Source organism: Emys orbicularis, chromosome 7 (assembly GCF_028017835.1).
Source record: "Emys orbicularis isolate rEmyOrb1 chromosome 7, rEmyOrb1.hap1, whole genome shotgun sequence".
Classification (NCBI taxonomy): domain Eukaryota; kingdom Metazoa; phylum Chordata; order Testudines; family Emydidae; genus Emys; species Emys orbicularis.
The window spans coordinates 50131740-50150299 of record NC_088689.1 but is presented as its reverse complement, the minus strand read 5'-3'; the positions used below and the strand labels follow the sequence as shown (position 1 = coordinate 50150299).

Genomic DNA, 18560 nt, shown 5'->3' with positions numbered 1-18560 from the left:
TTAGGCTAGGGTCATTAACCCATTGCGCAGCAGCATCCATGTTGAGTTCGATTTCATCCATTCCTTTAGTTCCTTCACCAGGCAAAATAGCTTCAGTTCTGTTCACATCCCTGTTCTCAGAGGTAGAAATGGTTTCATTGTCTTCGCTGAAATTTTTGATGGCACACGTCATGCTTGCTGCATTGTCAATGCAGATGCTCAGCACTTGCATTTCATTGATCCCAAATTTTTCTAAAATAGCTTTTACTTGACTTTTCACATACGAAGAATTGTGATGCCCTTCAGTGTCGATTATGTCCAAGGTTTTTACCACAGCTTTATCTTTTCCTTCTTCGTACTACTGAAGAACCTGTTTCCACAGGTTGCCGCATCCATTTTCAGGTAGCACAATTTTTGCTCCAAAGCTTTCTTGAGCTCTTCGCAACCAGACTCAGCTGTGCTGACAACTAAATGACGAACCGCATCATGCCCCATCGAAACGCCAAGCTGCCGACCCATTTCACCTGCAATTTTTTGGAATCCTTTGTTCTTTAGCCTGAAGATAATGAGTGGTGTTGAACTCAAGCAAGCCATTTCCATCAGCCCTTCACGGAAAGTATTGGCATCCATGGTGACTGTAACCTTTGAGGACTTCAAATATGAGTCAAGTTTTGTTGCTCAATTTTGGGTTTCTTTTCAGATGAAGCTCCACAAAAAATCTTTTCTCCAGGAGTTTTCAAAGAGCCAGATGAACGTCGTTTAGCCGCGTCAGCTTTCTGTTTTGCCTCATCTTCCTGGTCCTTTTTTGTAACCAGAGCCGCATAGTTTTCAGGATGGTTACGTTTTACATGCCGCCAAAGGTTGAAACTTTTCACGGCACTTGCTTCACTTGTCTTGAAGCTACATGGTTTGAGCTCGCCATTCGCTTCCTTTTCCACCTTGCACATTGCCAATTTCTTCTTTGATTTTCCCCAAATCCCAAATTTGGGCTTTTCAAATTCAAAAGTAAAGATGTCATTGAGATCCTTTTCTGTAAATCGGCTATCAATCATGGGGGACAGATTTGATTTTTTTTTGTTGTTGAAGCCATGGCCAAATCTTCTTGTGCTGCTACCGCATCCAAATGTTTCTTGTTTTGATCTTCAAAAGGCAATAAATAAAAGCATCACTTTTTTTATAATGTACCTGCTTGTGATATTTTAACCACTTAAGGTACTCCAAATTTATTTTGGATTTTCTGGACAAAAATGATTGCATTTTCTTTTTACACAAAATTATTATTAAAGTATTTTTTTAATATTTTAACATGTTTCTTACAGTTTTAATGAAGTAAGAAGTATTTTTAATATACATAATATAAATTTTTATTTATAAATTGCAAATTAGTTTTTCTTATGAAATTTTGTGGTAAAAGTATTTGAAATATTTTCCAAGTTTTTAATTAATATTTCAAAAACGCTTTAATATAGATATATCAAAGAAATTTGGTATGTGCCGTAGCGTTAGTACGTACTATCACTGTTCTACAACATTAATTGTTGGGAAGTAACGAGGCTACATGTTACAAGGTTGAAAATAAACGGGAAAGCGGATTCAAATTGCAAGCACAATCCTTTTAGTAAAGAGAGCAAATTTTCGGAAATATGTTCTTGCTTCATCAGCCTGAATAGATTATACAAGATAGAGCAAATAACAGGTTCTATCTTGTATAATGTTTCCAGCCTGATAAAGGAAAAACATATTTCTGAAAATTTGCTCTTTTACTAAAAGGACTGTGCTTGCAATTTTAATCCGCTTTCCCGTTAAAGTTTATTTCCAACGTTCTATCATACAACATCATTCAAATAAAATTAATTAAACTACAGGCGTCGTGAACTGGGGAGACTGGGCCAATTTTATTTAATATTTTTTAAATCTTCAACTATTTAACAGATACAACCTGGAATATGATTTAATGCTAAAACATGCATTAAAATGGTACTCTTAATTTATTTTGTATAATTAACCATTTCCGAGAAAACTTTAAAAAATTTAATCTGCTTAGATGCTTAGAATGATACAAACAATTTTGCTTATTACTTATTTTTCAAATTTGGAACCATAAATTTTAAACCTAATAATAAATAATAACCAAAAATTATTAACTTATTATGGAACATAATATTACCACTCATAGCTGGGGCAGTCGACGACAAGCCTTTCTTGAAATATGAAATAAAAATGACCAACCGCCAGTTCGGGATGCCTATGGTTTAAATAATTTTGGATAATGTAATATGGTAGCACATACTAACGCTAAGACATGGACATAATTTCATTACTTTATATTAAAGCGTTTTTGAGATATTAATCAGAAATTAACTTTTCATCACCTCCTTGAAGGGACTGTAGCTCCCTTAGGAAGAATTTTAGGACACGTGTTCACAGAAACGTTATTTCTTAAAATGACCTAAGGATTCACCCCCAAAGTTGTGTTGGACATTTTCCAATCACTCTGGATATATCACAAAAATCACTCCTAATTTATGCAAAAACGTTTACTGTATATTTATATGCCTGCTGCATGTGACTTTTTCAGTAAATTTAAAATTACAAACAACATTACCAAAAGACCGTTGAACAGATGACATATAAAATAAGTCCGCCAGAGTGATACGGGAGCATGTACAAATGAACAAATGTACCGGTAATGGGAGCCCGTGGGAGAAATGAGCTTAAGTGGTTAATATCTCTTGCGATATCTTAATATATCAGTAAACAAAAACATTATTTTTTTGTAATATACCTGTTTGTGATATCTTAAATGTTGCGTCTTGTGTCACACTTTTCCATAATCGCAGCACTCAGCGTGTCTCGTTGATCAACCCTTACAAAAGAAGTATCAACACATACTTATCTAACTAATCTACGTGAGTACGTACTTGCCTAACCTTGGCACAAGGGTGGGAGCAGTCTGCAGTCTTGCCGGATGTCTGATAATTATCTGATTCTTTAATAAAACATATCTCCAAAAAACTTTGTAATTTTGTATCTGTACATTAAATCTTGATTTCGGCCAAAGTGAGAATAACTGTGACATATTACGTAAAGTGGTAAAGTAGATGTTAATATCAGTTGTTATACAGTCTGAAACTTTTTGGCACCTTTAGGACTTTCTTGCTAAATATCATTCATTTTGGATTGGGGGGGGAAAAAAAAAAAAACGGAGCGGTGGAGCAGTCTAGATTTTCTGTGCTCCGGCTCCGCTCCAGCTCCGGGGAAAAACCTGCAGCTCCACTGCTCCATGCTTCAGCTTCAGGCTCTGCTCCAAAGCCCGGGTTACAAATGTAGCTTGCACCCTTTACATGTGTACACACAGAATTTGAAGAGCCATTTTCAGACTTTGGAACCTAGTTGCCATGTTTAGTTAATTTATTTTAGGTTCACATTAGGTTTAGGCCACAGATGTCAGTTATAGTATATTATATGATTTAAATATTAAAGATGTAAAATCATATTTAAATATTTACTTTATAAAAATTGTGTAAATGTACATATTACAGTACCCTACATGTTAGTTTCTCTGAGAGAGAGAAATGGTCCTATATTAAACTACATTTCAGAAATGCAGGTAGCAGCCATTCTTTCAGCCTTGCTATCATTGTTGCAAATGAATTGAAGGGTTATGCTGGCCTGTGACACTGGTAGTAACTTCATGAACTCTTTAGTATTGTTTCTAATGAAGCAAGAGGTTATTTTCAGTATTTGTAAAATGTTAGTATATTGAGCTACTTGTTTGTGGCTGCATGTAGCAATCTCACAATATATTGTAGTCTATATAATAACGTTACTAACAGTTTTTTTCATAATAAATGCTTTATTACCATTAACAATAGAAGCAATCACATATTACTTGTGTCAGAGGGAAGTTTTTATTTTCTTCATTGCTTTCATGCTGTTGAACTGTCTTGACACACTGTACTTTAGGTCAATATTGTTGTAGTTGGAGACTATAAAATGAAAAGGTAAGAAGAGTGAGTATTATCAACTATAGTACATACGAAAATAGACTAATTCTTAACCAGCGTCCAGTAGATCTTTGATACTCATTGCTTCTTGCAGTCCTGTTTTCTGCAGCCATAATCAGCTGCCCAGTTACGCCATCTTCAAGGTTGTGGAGGCCCTCTTCCATTTCTCTGTGTGTGCAACCGAGCACGAACCTTATTTCACGAGCTTAGTCCCACCTCATTCAAGTCAATGAAAATGTTATTATAGACTTCAGTGGTATACAATTGAATCCTAGGAGTATAAAAATGTATACAATTAATGATATCTTAGTGCTACTAGCACTTTCTTTTGCTTCAGTACAGAAATATCCAAAAACTATTAGTTGATAGATATTCATTTTGCACAGCAATTCCATTTTAAAACTTCGTAATGATATAGCTTCCATTTTAAAGTGCTTTGAATCCTCACAGCAAGGCTGAATCACAGTTAGTGAAATGGTGCTGAACACAGTTTGAGCTTGTCTAAGCTTGTGTATGAACTGTTCATCACAAGTTCATCTGCACCAATTGCTGGCATTCATTATCAGCAAGAGGACATTTTAGTAGTGTAGACTAGCCAATAGATAAGTGTCAGTCACTGACAGTGATTTCATAACTTTTCTTGACATCTTGTTTCATTACCTAACTATTCTAATAACACATTTTTATTTGCCTACTGATTGACTTTCTAAATTTTCCTACTGAAGTCAATTATATAATCCAGTCAAGTATTTCCCTTGACTTTAGAAGACCATTGCATTGTTAATTCATGTTCAGTTTATCATCCACTATCAACCACATATCCCGCTTTGTAATATTTCGGAATGAGTATTTCTTATACGCACCACAGGGGAACAATTACTCTCAGCATTATGAGTATACATTTTCCTGGGAAAAGTAGTTACATAATTTAGATCACAGTATACATTTTCTAGGGTTTTTTTTTATTTTTAGATTATTAGAAAATCATGTATTTATTTTAATTGCACAGTATTAAATTGTCAAAAATGGGTTTAGTGGTTAACACCCCACTGAGATGAATAGGGAAAAGCCAAGCATTTGTTTTTCTGGGTACAGAGCAAATAGAATGGTAGAGCAGTGTCTGTCTGTAAAAGTATAAGTTCCCCTTTAGTTTAAGGTGGGTGAACAAGTTATTTTTCATGTATCCACCTAACTTCACCTCCATCCCTAAACACCGTTACTGTCTTGTGTTGCTGGCAGAAAATTACTGCTGCATTTCTGTTTTGGTGTTGGATGAATTATCTTTGTACGTACATTCTGTAAAGTTCTTTGAGATCAAAAGTGTTATATAAATTAGATGATTTTTTTTTTAATACAATCTACTGTTTTTGTATAGGAAGAAGGTCAAGAACAAGATACTGTAGCTAGAGAGATTATGGCATGGAAGTTTCTTTCTCTTCCCCAAATTAGTGCTTTGTCAGAACAAAATATAGAAGGGGTTCAAAAGTAAGTAACTATAATATATAACAAATATAGATAATGCTGGTGCTTGTGTCTTGGTGAAAGAGGACTTGTGTGATTTATCAGTCAACTGTTTTTGTTGAAGATATCAGGAGTGATAACTGTGATATTGATCGTTTGGTGTGGTCTTGCCTTTATAAAAGACTTATGTTAAGTCAAATTCTGGAGGTGGTGGAAAGTAGTGAACTTGTTACTACCTTGATCTTTCACTATGATACTAATTCATGACTTTATTGAAATTAAAAATCTCATTTGCAAAAGAAATGAATAATACTAGTTTTCTGTGCAAGACAATTATTTTAATATAGCTGGTTAAATTAACTACACCAGCACTGCAATATTTATTTATGTATATGGGCAAATGGCATTTTTTGAAGACTTGTATGCTAAGTGAATGATGATTTAATCCAATTTTTGGGACACTTGTGGACAATGGCAATAATAGAGTAAATAAGAAAATATGTTGGTCTAAGAATGTACTCGCCTCCTATATTCTCTCCATCTTTTCATTTTTCTTTCTCCTTTGCTCACTTTCTTTGTATGGATATTGCAAGTTGACATGTTTTTGGGTATTTGAGATTTTTAAATATATACCAGGTGTGATTTGTTTCAAAAGTGTTCAGTGTGTTGGGCTAACTACTCCCATTGTAGATAATGGTAAAGCTCCCATTGACTTCAACGTGAATAGAGTAGGGCAAAACTGAGCACTTTAAACTGCCTCCTCAAGTGTCTTAGACAACATTTTTAGGTTTCAGATTAATGTCTAAAGCTGAAAAAATAAAGGAATTTGGATATAATGAAAACTGACCGTTAGGAAAGTGGCAAAAAGCTTCATATGAAGGTATCTAAGTTCTTAAGGATTTAGGAGTCAAACTTTAGGCATCCACAATTGAATGTATTGGCCTTAAGTTTCAGGGGTGACATTTTCAAAAGTACCTATATGACTGAGGTGCACACGTCCCATTGAAAAGTCACCTAGTAGTAAGTTCTTAGCACGCTGAAGTCAATGGAACTTATGCTCTAAAGTTACTTAGGTACTTTTGAAAATTCTGCTGTTAGTGGATAAATACAAATGTTTTAGGTAAGATTAAAAAGATATGATTCATTACCTTGAAATACTCTCTCTTTCTTGTTAGAAAAAAGATCACTTATTGTTGACCTAGTGGGATTCCATAGAGAAACTGGAAAGACATTTTTTCCCCCATCTAATATTAAAAAGATTTTTTTTCCCATTTACTCTTTTGCCCTGCACAATAGATCTTCTACTTGTAGCATTAGAGAATGAAACATTCACATCAGTTGAGACCAAATTTCATTATCACCCTGTAACACAATTTCTTGTCAAAATCTCTCATCTAAGATTAGAAAGGAAAATACTGAGAGACCTTTGTGTTTCTCTTCATCTCAACTGATATATATCCACACACACACTTTCACAGATGGATCTTAAATTATGACATGTACTGCATTTGACTGAAAAGAGGATGCTTCAAGGGCATTTTAGGTAGCACAAACAATTTAGTACCAGTATTGAAACATCTGTGTCTCACCATAGGGCATCATTTTTATATACTGTAAAGTTTCCTAGCCACTGTTGTGCTAGATGGACTGTGTGTCTGATGTGTTATAGCAATTTCCTTGTTTTATCTATTGAGCTAAAGATTTTATATTGCTGCCCACCACCATAGTACCTGAGCATCTTCCACAAAAAAAATAGCAATAGTAATACACCTCTACCCCTATATAATGCGACCCGATATAACACGGATTCGGATATAACGCGGTAAAGCAGCGCACTCCGGCGGATCAAAGCAAGTTCGATATAATGCGGTTTCACCTATAACACGGTAAGATTTTTTGGCTCCCGAGGACAGTGTTATATCGGGGTAGAGGTGTAATAGAAGATATATAAAGAATCTATCATTGTGTCAATCACATACATTGAAAGAATGAATATCCGAAAAAACCTAATTCCCTTGAAATACTGATTGTGAAAGCATAATGTTGGCAAAAGCTTACAAGACAGAGGATATGGGCTGTTTCAAACTTTGGAAAGTTCATAGTTGGCCACACTCCACTTCCATTTCAGTACATGACTAAGTGTTTTTAACTGACTAGTATATGTACAGCTACACAAATTCATCATATAGAACAGAGGTAATGCTTTAAACAAAACTTAATGAATTATGTTCTTTATATTGTTCACTAGTGAGCCTTTGATTTATAAAACACATCTATTTTTTTTTTTTTTGTATCCTTCAACAATTTAACTTTCCGGCTTTGTGAACAAACAGTTAGTTGCCTATTCATATATCTGATACTACTTTTTTTTTTAGGAGGGAATAATAAGCAGAGAAAAATATTCAGATTTTTTTAGGGAAGTAAAAACAATTATCATGGTTGGCACCTTTACTAGCCATCTTAATTGAGAGGTCAAGGACTGAGAGAACATGGAAGCTAACCTATTTTCTCTAAAACACAGTTGAGGTACATTGGCAGAATTGCAAACTGAAGTCCCCAACCCTGTCCCCCTCTAATCCATTACATTAATGTAGAAAAATAAAGAAAAGAAAAAAGGATAGTACTAATTCTGCATTGGAATACAATAGGCATAATTGAATATGGTCAAAAAAAGCGTGGCTTTTCTAAGGAGAATTTGCTCCTTTCTAAACTTAGTTATTTAGAAAAAATAAAGATTATGAGAATTTTTCAAAAGCACCTAAGTGACTTAGGAGTCTAAGCCCTATTGACTTTCAAGGAGACTTAGGCCCCTAAGTGCCCAAATCACTTTTGAAAATGAAACTTCTGCTACTAAATCACTTAGGCACTTTTGATAATTTTGCCCAATATTATTTAGTTGGATTTTCAGATATAATGTAAGGTTTGTTCGTAAGGGAACATTAAATAACATGAATAGCCTGAGATAAGGAGCAAAGTCTTATTATCAATTAAAAACTTGTGTAGCAGTGAGAAATAAAGAGTCATAATGAGAGAGATAAATAGTAAGGAGGTCCCCAGGAATCAATAATAGGACGACTGAGGAAGTGTACAGTGAGTTGGTGAAAGTTGCTTATGGCACTATGCAGTTGATTAGTAAAGATTTGGAGGATTGTGACAAACCCCGGATGGATTTAAACATATTGAATATTAAACAACTTCATTCCAGATGAAACTAAATTTTGAAAAAATTTAAGCATGGGTGAAGAAATTTTGTGCTGATGAATTTGCAGGAACCACTGAGAAAGAGACTTAAGAGGAGTTAATTCAGTGACGATGCCTACTCAGTACAGCTCCAGTTAAAAGGCAAATAGGATGCTTGGTTATATTAAACATACTAAGAAAAAGAATACGGAAAATGACATTATATTGACAAAAAATACAGCCTAGAATGTTTTCTCTATTCTGTGTCATCTGATGGGCCGTGGGGGCTGTTGCAGTCAAGGGGAGGCCCTATGAGCAGGCGCCATTGAAATTGCATTGTTGGGACATGGTAGGGGTCAGTGTTTAGGGTATGGCCTGTGCATGAATGGCTGTGGCTTACCACAGATACCCTAGGAAATATTGCAACAATAAATGGTGGTATGAGAATTCTGCCATTTGATGCTGAAATTGCACAAGAATGACTTGTGGGATTTTGTCACCATCCATTCTGAGCCTAAACCCTAGTTCTGATTTGGCCTCAAACCCAATCCTCTAGCCTAAACCTAATTTACATCTTAACACTGTGTACATGACCCATTTGTGTTTGAGTGTTCCAGACAGATTTCTTAGTACAACATAGTAAAATCAATTATCGTCACCAGTGAGTATTATGTTCATTATCATTATTATAAAAGCAAGTGTCACGTTATCATGCTGTTTGAGTCATAGTGTTGTGACAGCAACCTTAACTTTGCTCCCAGATGGAGCTGCAGCTAGGACCTTTTTGTAGAAAGCGGAGTTGCAATGAAGCTTACTTTTATAAGTGTATGTGAAGACAGGGTTCATGTTATTTTTCCTTTCTAGTCTCATTTCACCCTAAAACTTCCCAAGAAAATAAAAGCTGATTTTTCTCTTGGATTTTCAGCTTCATTTCACTCAGTGATTTGTGAATTTTAGATCTTTATATCTGTTACATGTTTGTTACATAGAAGACTTTTGGCTTTGTGGTTCCACATCTCACCCTAAAGATACAAGAAGGGATACCCTTCATCAGTAAAAATATGCCAAGTGCACCCATTGATATACAGATGAAGTCATCATACCATTTTTTTTCTTACTACATTTAAGTGTAAGTTATGATCATCATAACTCGTATTTTAATATACTTAAACATTGCTTGGGGAAACATGAAGAATTGGGTTCATGTTGCTATTTACTGATTTGTCCTGTGAACAGCATTAATGTATTGAATGATATAGCTGAATCAGATGCCAGGAGTACACACATGATTGCTGGCAGACTAAATCAAACTTATGGAACCTCTCACTTGATTTTATACTTCACCTTTCTACCACAGAAAACTGGAAGAGTTTCTGAATTTCAGACAAATTAAGACATCTTTGAAGGAAGCTGTTTTACTAGATTATTATGTGTCGGGATTTTGGTGGGCTAAAGAGATGGACTTCACTCATCTACAGCTCTCAGGATTCATGGCCATCTTACACTTTCTGTTGGAGAACCTTAGCAGTAAGTATAATTCTTAATATTCACTTGAACTGAAACTTAGCATGTTCTCTAAATTAATTTTAATGTAAGTGGTTAATATTTTTAATTAGAAATAAATATTAAATGATTCATTTTCTCCCTGAGTATCAACATGCTGTGTGCATTGTATTTTGGATATAACTCTTGGCTACAGTTAAACTTTGATTCCTTCAGAACAGAATAGGTGAATTTTTTAAAAATTAAACACATAACTTTTTACCATATTATTACCTCGCAAAAGGTCCTTGAATATAATTAATTAGGAATTTTGCCAGAATGTACATATACTTCGTGGTTAGGAAAATAATTGTTAGGAATTCCAGTTGTCTTGCTGCAGAGGGTTCACTACACAAATACCTTAATATGAATTAACTGTACTAACGAAACTATGGAGAAGAATGGAAGCATATCAGAAATGAGTTTTCCCGGGTGTGTGTATGTGTGTATATATATATATATATAATACTATAGGCAGGACTGGTAGTGCTGCCTGTTGTTAGGGTTGCCTGACATTTCCTATTATAAAACCCTATTTTCAGTTGCTTAAAACTTTGCCAAATTTTAACCATTTGGGCTGAAATTTTCAATGCCATGTGTCTGACTCAAGCTGAATTTTTTTGGAAACACTTCAGCTGTTTCAATGAGGATGTGGAAGAATACATTGTTTTGCCCATGCTAAAATATCCTGGTGACCTTTTTTCCCTCTTTTAAGCAATGTAGCATCTCATGCTTTGGAGCAGGGACTTGAAATTAGGGAGGAGGGTGGCCTGTGTATCAGGGATGTCTCTTTTTCTGTCCTTGTGAAAATCTTCCTAAATTTGGCCAAGTTATAAACTTTGGAGGAAAAAATCACTCTTTACACATGCTCAGTGAGATTTTTTTTTTTTTTCACTGAAGATTTTGTCTCTACTGGGCATGCTCCATCCTGGGGCTGAGCAGGACTTTCCGTGTAGTTGCTGTTCTGCTATGAGCTATGCCGGGTTCAGACACCTCATCTGAGAACAAGGGAGTCTGTCTTCTGTGATCTCAGTGACCCTCCCCGTCCCCCCTTTGAATGAGCATGGAGAAGAAAGCTGCCTTTTCAAATGCAATGGGGACATGAGCTGGACCTGGGAGAGGAGCCTGGAACTGGAGACTGATTGGAGGGGTAGGGAAACTAGAACCGGAAGTTGGGGTGCAGGGTGAGATTGAGACCAGTTAGCAAGGAGACTGGGACTCACTGTGCAAGGACACTGGGACTGATAACCAGTGTAGGGAGGTGGGAGGAGAGATTGATTGGACAAAGAGACCGGGGCAAAGAGGTGAGTGGAGAGGTGAATGCTAAGACTGAATGTGATGCTGGAGGAGGGAGATTGGCATGTGGGTTTAAGTTTAAGCATGTGCTGAATTCCCATTTAAGTCAATGAGCACTTTGACATAACTTTAATGTTTATCTTGTGCTAAAATGGTTTGCTGCATGTGGTTGGACTTATGCAAGTGCTTAAAGTTAAGCACATGCTTAAATACAATGCTGAAACAGGGCCTGAGGCAACATAAGTAATACTACTTTGGAGTGGTGATCTGTTAGTTGTGCCTCAGTTGGAAGAGTGCTAATTCAAAGTAGGGCTAGTCTCAGACTGCAATCTAGCTTGAAGATTGAAGGCTGTAGAACATATGGCCATGGACAGCATTTGGTGCCCAGATTTGATCCCTTTAGATTCCTGAGCACCTTCAACTGCTATTGAAGTCAGTGGGAGTTTATGGTGCCCAGCACCTCACAGGAGTGCTCAGGGCCTCCAGTTCCCTTTCAGGTGTGACTTCTGTCCCTTCTTCGTGTGTTGTTGTAACCCCACAACTTCACTCTTTCTTGCTTTACTTCTAGGGGACTCCCCATTTGTTGGCATTCCCAATTGTATCATTCAGTCTTTCCACTTCCGGTGGCTTCTCCCCTGTTCACACCCCATTTTGCGTATCTAGATTACACTCCTCTTTTCCCATCATGGTTATTCTCTGATACCTCTGTGTTCAGCACGGGAAGTGAACTTTACAAGGTTTTGATTTCTGAAACACCATAAGCATCTTGTAACTTTTTTTTTTAATTTGTTTCCTGTACAAAGAACCAAAGAAGTAGATCCATAGGGAATTAAAGTAGTATGGTAAATAAACCTGCCATTACACCAGTGTTGTGTACTTATCCACTTTGAAGTCTGGATTCATGGTAGCATAAAGGAACAAGTAAATTGCTAAAAATCTTCAAGTCCACAGTAGTCCTGGTGATGACACACATTGCATACAAATAATAATGTTAAAGCCTCTTTCTGATCAAACCAAAGTTTCAGTCACTGCTATAAGAAATTATGAAACATTTGCAAATTTTCCTCTGTCAATCTAGTTTGTGACGATACCATTGTTTTTATAATCTTTTGAATTTTAGTCTCATGTTGGTAGGACTTTTTCAAAGTCAACGGTAGAAACATAAAGTGACCGTCTAGTTAAGTACCTTATATGGTGACAGAACAGCAGATGTTTTGGTACTATGGTTCCCAATATGATAGGTATAATTGTAGTCTGAGGCCTGGTCTACACTACGAGTTTAGGTCGACTTTAGCAGCGTTAAATCGAATTAAGCCTGGACACGTTCACACGACGAAGCCCTTTCTTTCGACTTAAAGGGCCCTTTAAACCGGTTTCTTTACTCCACCTCCGACGAGGGGATTAGCGATAAAATCGGCCTTAGCGGGTCGGAATTGGGGTAGTGTGGACGGAATTCGACGTTATTGGCCTCCGGGAGCTATCCCACAGTGCTTCATTGTGACCGCTCTGGACAGCACTCTCAACTCAGATGCACTGACCAGGTAGACAGGAAAAGCCCCGCGAACGTTTGAATTTCATTTCCTGTTTGCTCAGCGTGGAGAGCACAGGTGACCACGCAGAGCTCATCAGCACAGGTAACCGTGATGGAGTCCCAGGATCGCAAAAGAGCTCCATCATGGACCGAACGGGAGGTACGGGATCTGCTCGCCATATGGGGAGATGAATCAGTGCTAGCTGAACTCCGTAGCAGTAAACGAAATGGCAAAATATTAGAAAAGGTCTCCAAGGCCATGAAGGACAGAGGCCATAACAGGGACGCACAGCAGTGCCGCGTGAAAATTAAGGAGCTACGGCAAGCCTACCACAAAGCCAGAGAAGCAAACGGAAGGTCCGGGGCACAGCCGCAAACATGCCGCTTCTACGCGGAGCTGCATGCCATTCTAGGGGGTGCAGCCACCACTACCCCAACCATGTGCTATGACTCCCTCACTGGAGAAACACACAGGGAAGCGGGTTCGGGGCATGAGGAAGATGAGGATGGAGATAATGTAGATAGCTCACAGCAGCAAGGAAGCAGAGAAACCGGTTTCCCCAACAGCCAGGATATGTTTATCACCCTGGACCTGGAACCAGTAACCCCCGAACTCACCCAAGGCGTGCTCCCAGACCCTGAGGGCACACAAGGGACCTCTGGTGAGTGTACCTTTGTAAATATTACACATGGTTTAAAAGCAAGCATGTTTAATGATTAATGATTAATTTGCCCTGGCAATCGCGGCCAGTACAGCTACTGGAAAAGTCTGTTAACGTGTATGGGGATGGAGCGGAAATCCTCCAGGGACATCTCCAGAAAACTCTCCTTCATGTACTCCCAAAGCCTTTGCAAAAGGTTTCTGGGGAGGGCTGCCTTATCCCGTCCGCCATGGTAGGACACTTTACCACGCCAGGCCAGTAGCACGTAGTCTGGAATCATTGCATAACAAAGCATGGCAGCGTATGGTCCCGGTGTTTGCTGGCATGCAGACAACATCCATTCCTTATCGCTCTTTGTTATCCTCAGGAGAGTGATATCATTCACGGTCACCTGGTTGAAATGGGGCGATTTTATTAAGGGGACATTCAGAGGTGCCCCTTCCTGCTCTGCTGAACAGAAATATTCCCCGCTGTTAGCCACGCGGTGGGGGGGGAGGGGTGAAGTGATCATCCCAGAGAATTGGGTGTGGGGGGGGGGGAGGGGAGTTAGTTGGGTTTGTGCTGCATGTTAACCCGGAAACCGCAGCCCCTCCTTTTACACTGCAAACCCATTTTAAATGGCCAACCCAATGGGTGCTTGATATGGGAAATGAGAGCGCTACTGTTTGAAACCATTCCCACATGTTAAGAAGGTTAAAAAAGCCAAAAGACTGTGTCTTACCATGGCTGCCTGCAAGCCGAAATCTGTTGCCTGGCACTGCGTGAGTGATCTCTCACACTAAACCGGCAGGCCCTCAATATAAGAGGAAAAATGCGACCTTGTAACGAAAGCACATGTGCTGTGTAATGTGAACAGCAAAATTTAACGTGAAAGAGTGTACCCATTGTTCTCTAAAATGTGTCTTTTTTAACCACCTCTCCCTTCTCCTCCACCAGCTGCAAATGTTTCTCCTTCACAGAGGCTAGTGAAGATTAGAAGGAGAAAATGGAGGACGCAGGATGATATGTTCACGGAGCTCCAGATGTCCTCCCACCCTGAGAGAGCACAGCAGAATGCGTGGAGGCAGTCAATGTCAGACTACAGAAAAGCACAGTATGAACAAGAGGAGAGGTGGCGGGCTGAATCGCGGGATGAACAGAGCAAGTGGCAGGCTGAAGATGATAGGTGGCGTCAGCTTGCAGACAGAAGGCAAGAGTCGATGCTCCGGCTGCTGGAGCATCAAACTGATATGCTCCAGCGTATGGTTGAGCTGCAGGAAAGGCAGCAGGAGCAGAGACCGCCGTTACAGCCCCTGTGTAACCAACAGCCCTCCTCCCCAAGTTCCATAGCCTCCTCACCCAGACGCCCAAGAATACGGTGGGGGGGCCTCCGGCCACCCTGTCACTCCACCCCAGATGATTGCCCGAGCATCAGAAGGCTGGCCTTCAATAAGAGTTAAAGTTTTAAACTGCAGTGTGTCCTTTTCCTTCCCTCCTCCCCCACCCATCCCGGGCTACCTTGGCAATTATCCCCCTAGTTGTGTGATGAATTAATAAAGAATGCATGAATGTAAAGTAACAATGACTTTATTGCCTCTGCAAGCGGTGCTCGAAGGGGGGAGGGGAGGGTGGGGTGGTTGGTTTACAGGGAAGTAGAGTGAACCGGGTTGGGGGGGGGCGGAGGGTTCATCAAGGAGAAACAAACAGAAGTTTCACACCGTAGCCTGGCCAGTCACAAAACTCGTTTTCAAAGCTTCTCTGATGCGCACCGCGCCCTGCTGTGCTCTTCTAACCGCCCTGGTGTCTGGCTGCGCGTAATCAGCGGCCAGGCGATTTGCCTCAACCTCCCACCCCGCCATAAATGTCTCCCCTTTACTCTCACAGATATTGTGGAGCGCACAGCAAGCAGCAATAACAATGGGGATATTCTTTTCGCTGAGGTCTGAGCGAGTCAGTAAGCTGCGCCAGCGCGCTTTTAAACGTCCAAATGCACATTCCACCACCATTCGGCACTTGCTCAGCCTGTAGTTGAACAGGTCCTGACTACTGTCCAGGCTGCCTGTGTACGGCTTCATGAGCCATGGCATTAAGGGGTAGGCTGGGTCCCCAAGGATCACGATAGGCATTTCAACATCCCCAACAGTTATTTTCTGGTCCGGGAAGAAAGTCCCTTCCTCCAGCTTTCGAAACAGAGCAGAGTGCCTGAAGACGCGAGCATCATGTACCTTTCCTGGCCATCCCACGTTGATGTTGGTGAAACGTCCCTTGTGATCCACCAGGGCTTGCAGCAGCATTGAAAAGTACCCCTTGCGGTTTATGTACTCGGTGGCTTGGTGTTCCGGTGACAAGATAGGGATATGGGTTCCGTCTATGGCCCCACCACAGTTTGGGAATCCCATTGCAGCAAAGCCATCCACTATGGCCTGCACGTTTCCCAGAGTCACTACCTTGATATCACCAGGTCTTTCATTGCCCTGGCAACTTGGATCACAGCAGCCCCCACAGTAGATTTGCCCACTCCAAATTGATTCCCGACTAACCGGTAGCTGTCTGGCATTGCAAGCTTCCACAGGGCTATCGCCACTTGCTTCTCAACTGTGAGGGCTGCTCTCATCCTGGTATTCTGGCGCTTCAGGGCAGGGGAAAGCAAGTCACAAAGTTCCATGAAAGTGCCCTTACGCATGCGAAAGTTTCGCAGCCACTGGGAATCGTCCCACACCTGCAGCACGATGCGGTCCCACCAGTCGGTGCTTGTTTCCTGGGCCCAGAATCGGCGTTCCACGGCATGAACCTGCCCCAGTAACACCATGATTTCCACATTGCTGGGGCCTGTGCCTTGTGAGAGGTCTATGTCCATGTCAATTTCCTCATCGCTCTCGTCGCCGCGCTGCAATCGCCTCCTCGGCTGGTCCTGGTTTTGCTTTGGCATGTCCTGGCTCTGTATATACTCCAGGACAATGCGCGTGGTGTTCATAGTGCTCATAATTGCCGCGGTGATCTGAGCGGGCTCCATGATCCCAGTGCAAGCTATGGCGTCTGGTCTGAAAAAAGGTGCAAAACTAGTATCTGACGGACCGGGGGAGGGAGGGAGGGAGGGTCGAGTGACGGCATGGCATACAGGTACAGGGAATTAAAATCAACAAAGGTGGCTGTGCATCAGGGAGAAACACAAACAACTGTCACACAGAATGGCCCCCCCCAAAGATTGAACTCAAAACCCTCGGTTTAGCAGGCCATTGATTTCACGGAGGGAGGGGGAAGCAAATGAATACAGAACAAATCTATTTTTTACATCTTAAGCTGGCAGACGACGGTGCAGCATGACTGATAGCCCTCGGCATCTTCTGGGTGCTTGGCAGAAAATACTGGGCGCTTGGCAGAAAATAGCATACTACGACTGATAGCCATCATTATCAAGACAGTTCTATAGGACTGAGCATGTCTGCCCAGGTGCCCATGATTGACAGCCACTGCAGTACGATGACGACGGATACCAGTCTTAATATACCATCTTCTACCAAAAGGCAAGGGGCTGCTGCTGTGTGCAATGCAGCCCCACGTCTGCCAGCCCCACGTCTGCCAGCACCCAGATCGCCCTCGGCCTCTTCTGGGTGCTTAGCAGAAAATACTGGGCGCTTGGCAGAAAATGGCATACTACGACTGATAGCCATCATCGTCATTGTGAAGGCAGCAGAATATGACTGGGGAGATGGGGGACTGGGGGACATACGGAGTTCCAGCCACTGCTGTACGATGACGACGGTTACCAATCGTAATACACCATCTACTGCCAAAAGGCAAAAGGCAAGGGGCTGGTGCAATGCAGCCCTATGGCTGCCAGCCCCACGGCTGCCAGCACCCAGATCGCCGATGAAGGCTACCAGTCATGCTGCACCGTCTACCGCCAAAAGGCAGTTAGCTGTTGCTGCTGTGTAGCAATGCAGTACCACGTCTGCCGGCACCCAGATGACATATGGTGACGGTGAGCTGAGCTGAGCGGGCTCCATGCTTGCCATGGTATGATGTCTGCACAGGTAACCCAGGTAAAAAGGCGCAAATCTATTGTCTGCCGTTGCTCTGACGGAGGGGGAGGGGCCTGACGACATGTACCCAGAACCCCCCGCGACACTGTTTTGCATCATTCAGGCATTGGGATCTCAACCCAGAATTCCAATGGGCGGCGGAGACTGCGGGAACTGTGGGATAGCTACCCATAGTGCAATGCTCCGGAAGTCGACGCTAGCCTCGGTACTGTGGACACGGTCCGCCGACTAGAGCACTTAGAGCATTTTATGTGGGGACACACCCACACAATCGGCTGTATACAACCGATTTCTATAAAACCGGCTTCTATAAATTTGACCTAATTTCGTAGTGTAGACATACCCTGAGAGTAATGGCAATTTAGTGTAATGTTGTCAGTTAAGAAAAAACAGTTGTGGAAATACAGACTACTTTTTCAGAAAGTACACTCAGCACCTAATTCTAATGTCACACCAGTTTTAGTCATCAAAATCCATGTCCTCAACAGAGTTGCTCCTAATTTATGCTGATATGAGTGAGAAGAAAATTAGACCCCAAAACTGATCATGGCAAGGATTATTTTGGAGAGCAGGTCATATGAAACACTTTTTTCTATACTCATATCCTCTATTAACTAGGTAACCCCATATTAGTAAATAGCTTATCTATCCAATTCCATTGAGGAAACTTAGTCTTCTATATGCAGCCTATCCTAAACATCATCAACAATTTAAAATAGCATAAAGAAAGTATATAATGCCCCATGTTTTCATTTGCTATCCTAATCTTCAACCAGTGCTTTCAAATCTTTTTTCCATTGTGAGAATTGCATCTAATCTTTTACTAATATCTATCCAAACTGAAAAGAGATATGCCTTTATCCAGGATAGTCATATCTTG

At 40.6% G+C, this 18560-nt stretch overlaps 1 protein-coding gene across 1 annotated transcript in view; it reads left to right on the top strand.

Moving 5' to 3' along the window:
* The first annotated feature begins 4271 nt into the window (after positions 1-4271).
* CABCOCO1 (ciliary associated calcium binding coiled-coil 1) overlaps positions 4272-18560 on the top strand; it is a 67654-nt gene continuing 53365 nt past the window's right edge. The window contains exons 1-3 of the mRNA XM_065408199.1: positions 4272-4322; positions 5362-5471; positions 9985-10154. Of these exons, the coding sequence (XP_065264271.1) occupies positions 4272-4322; positions 5362-5471; positions 9985-10154 (331 nt within the window). The remainder of the gene's footprint in view (positions 4323-5361; positions 5472-9984; positions 10155-18560) is intronic.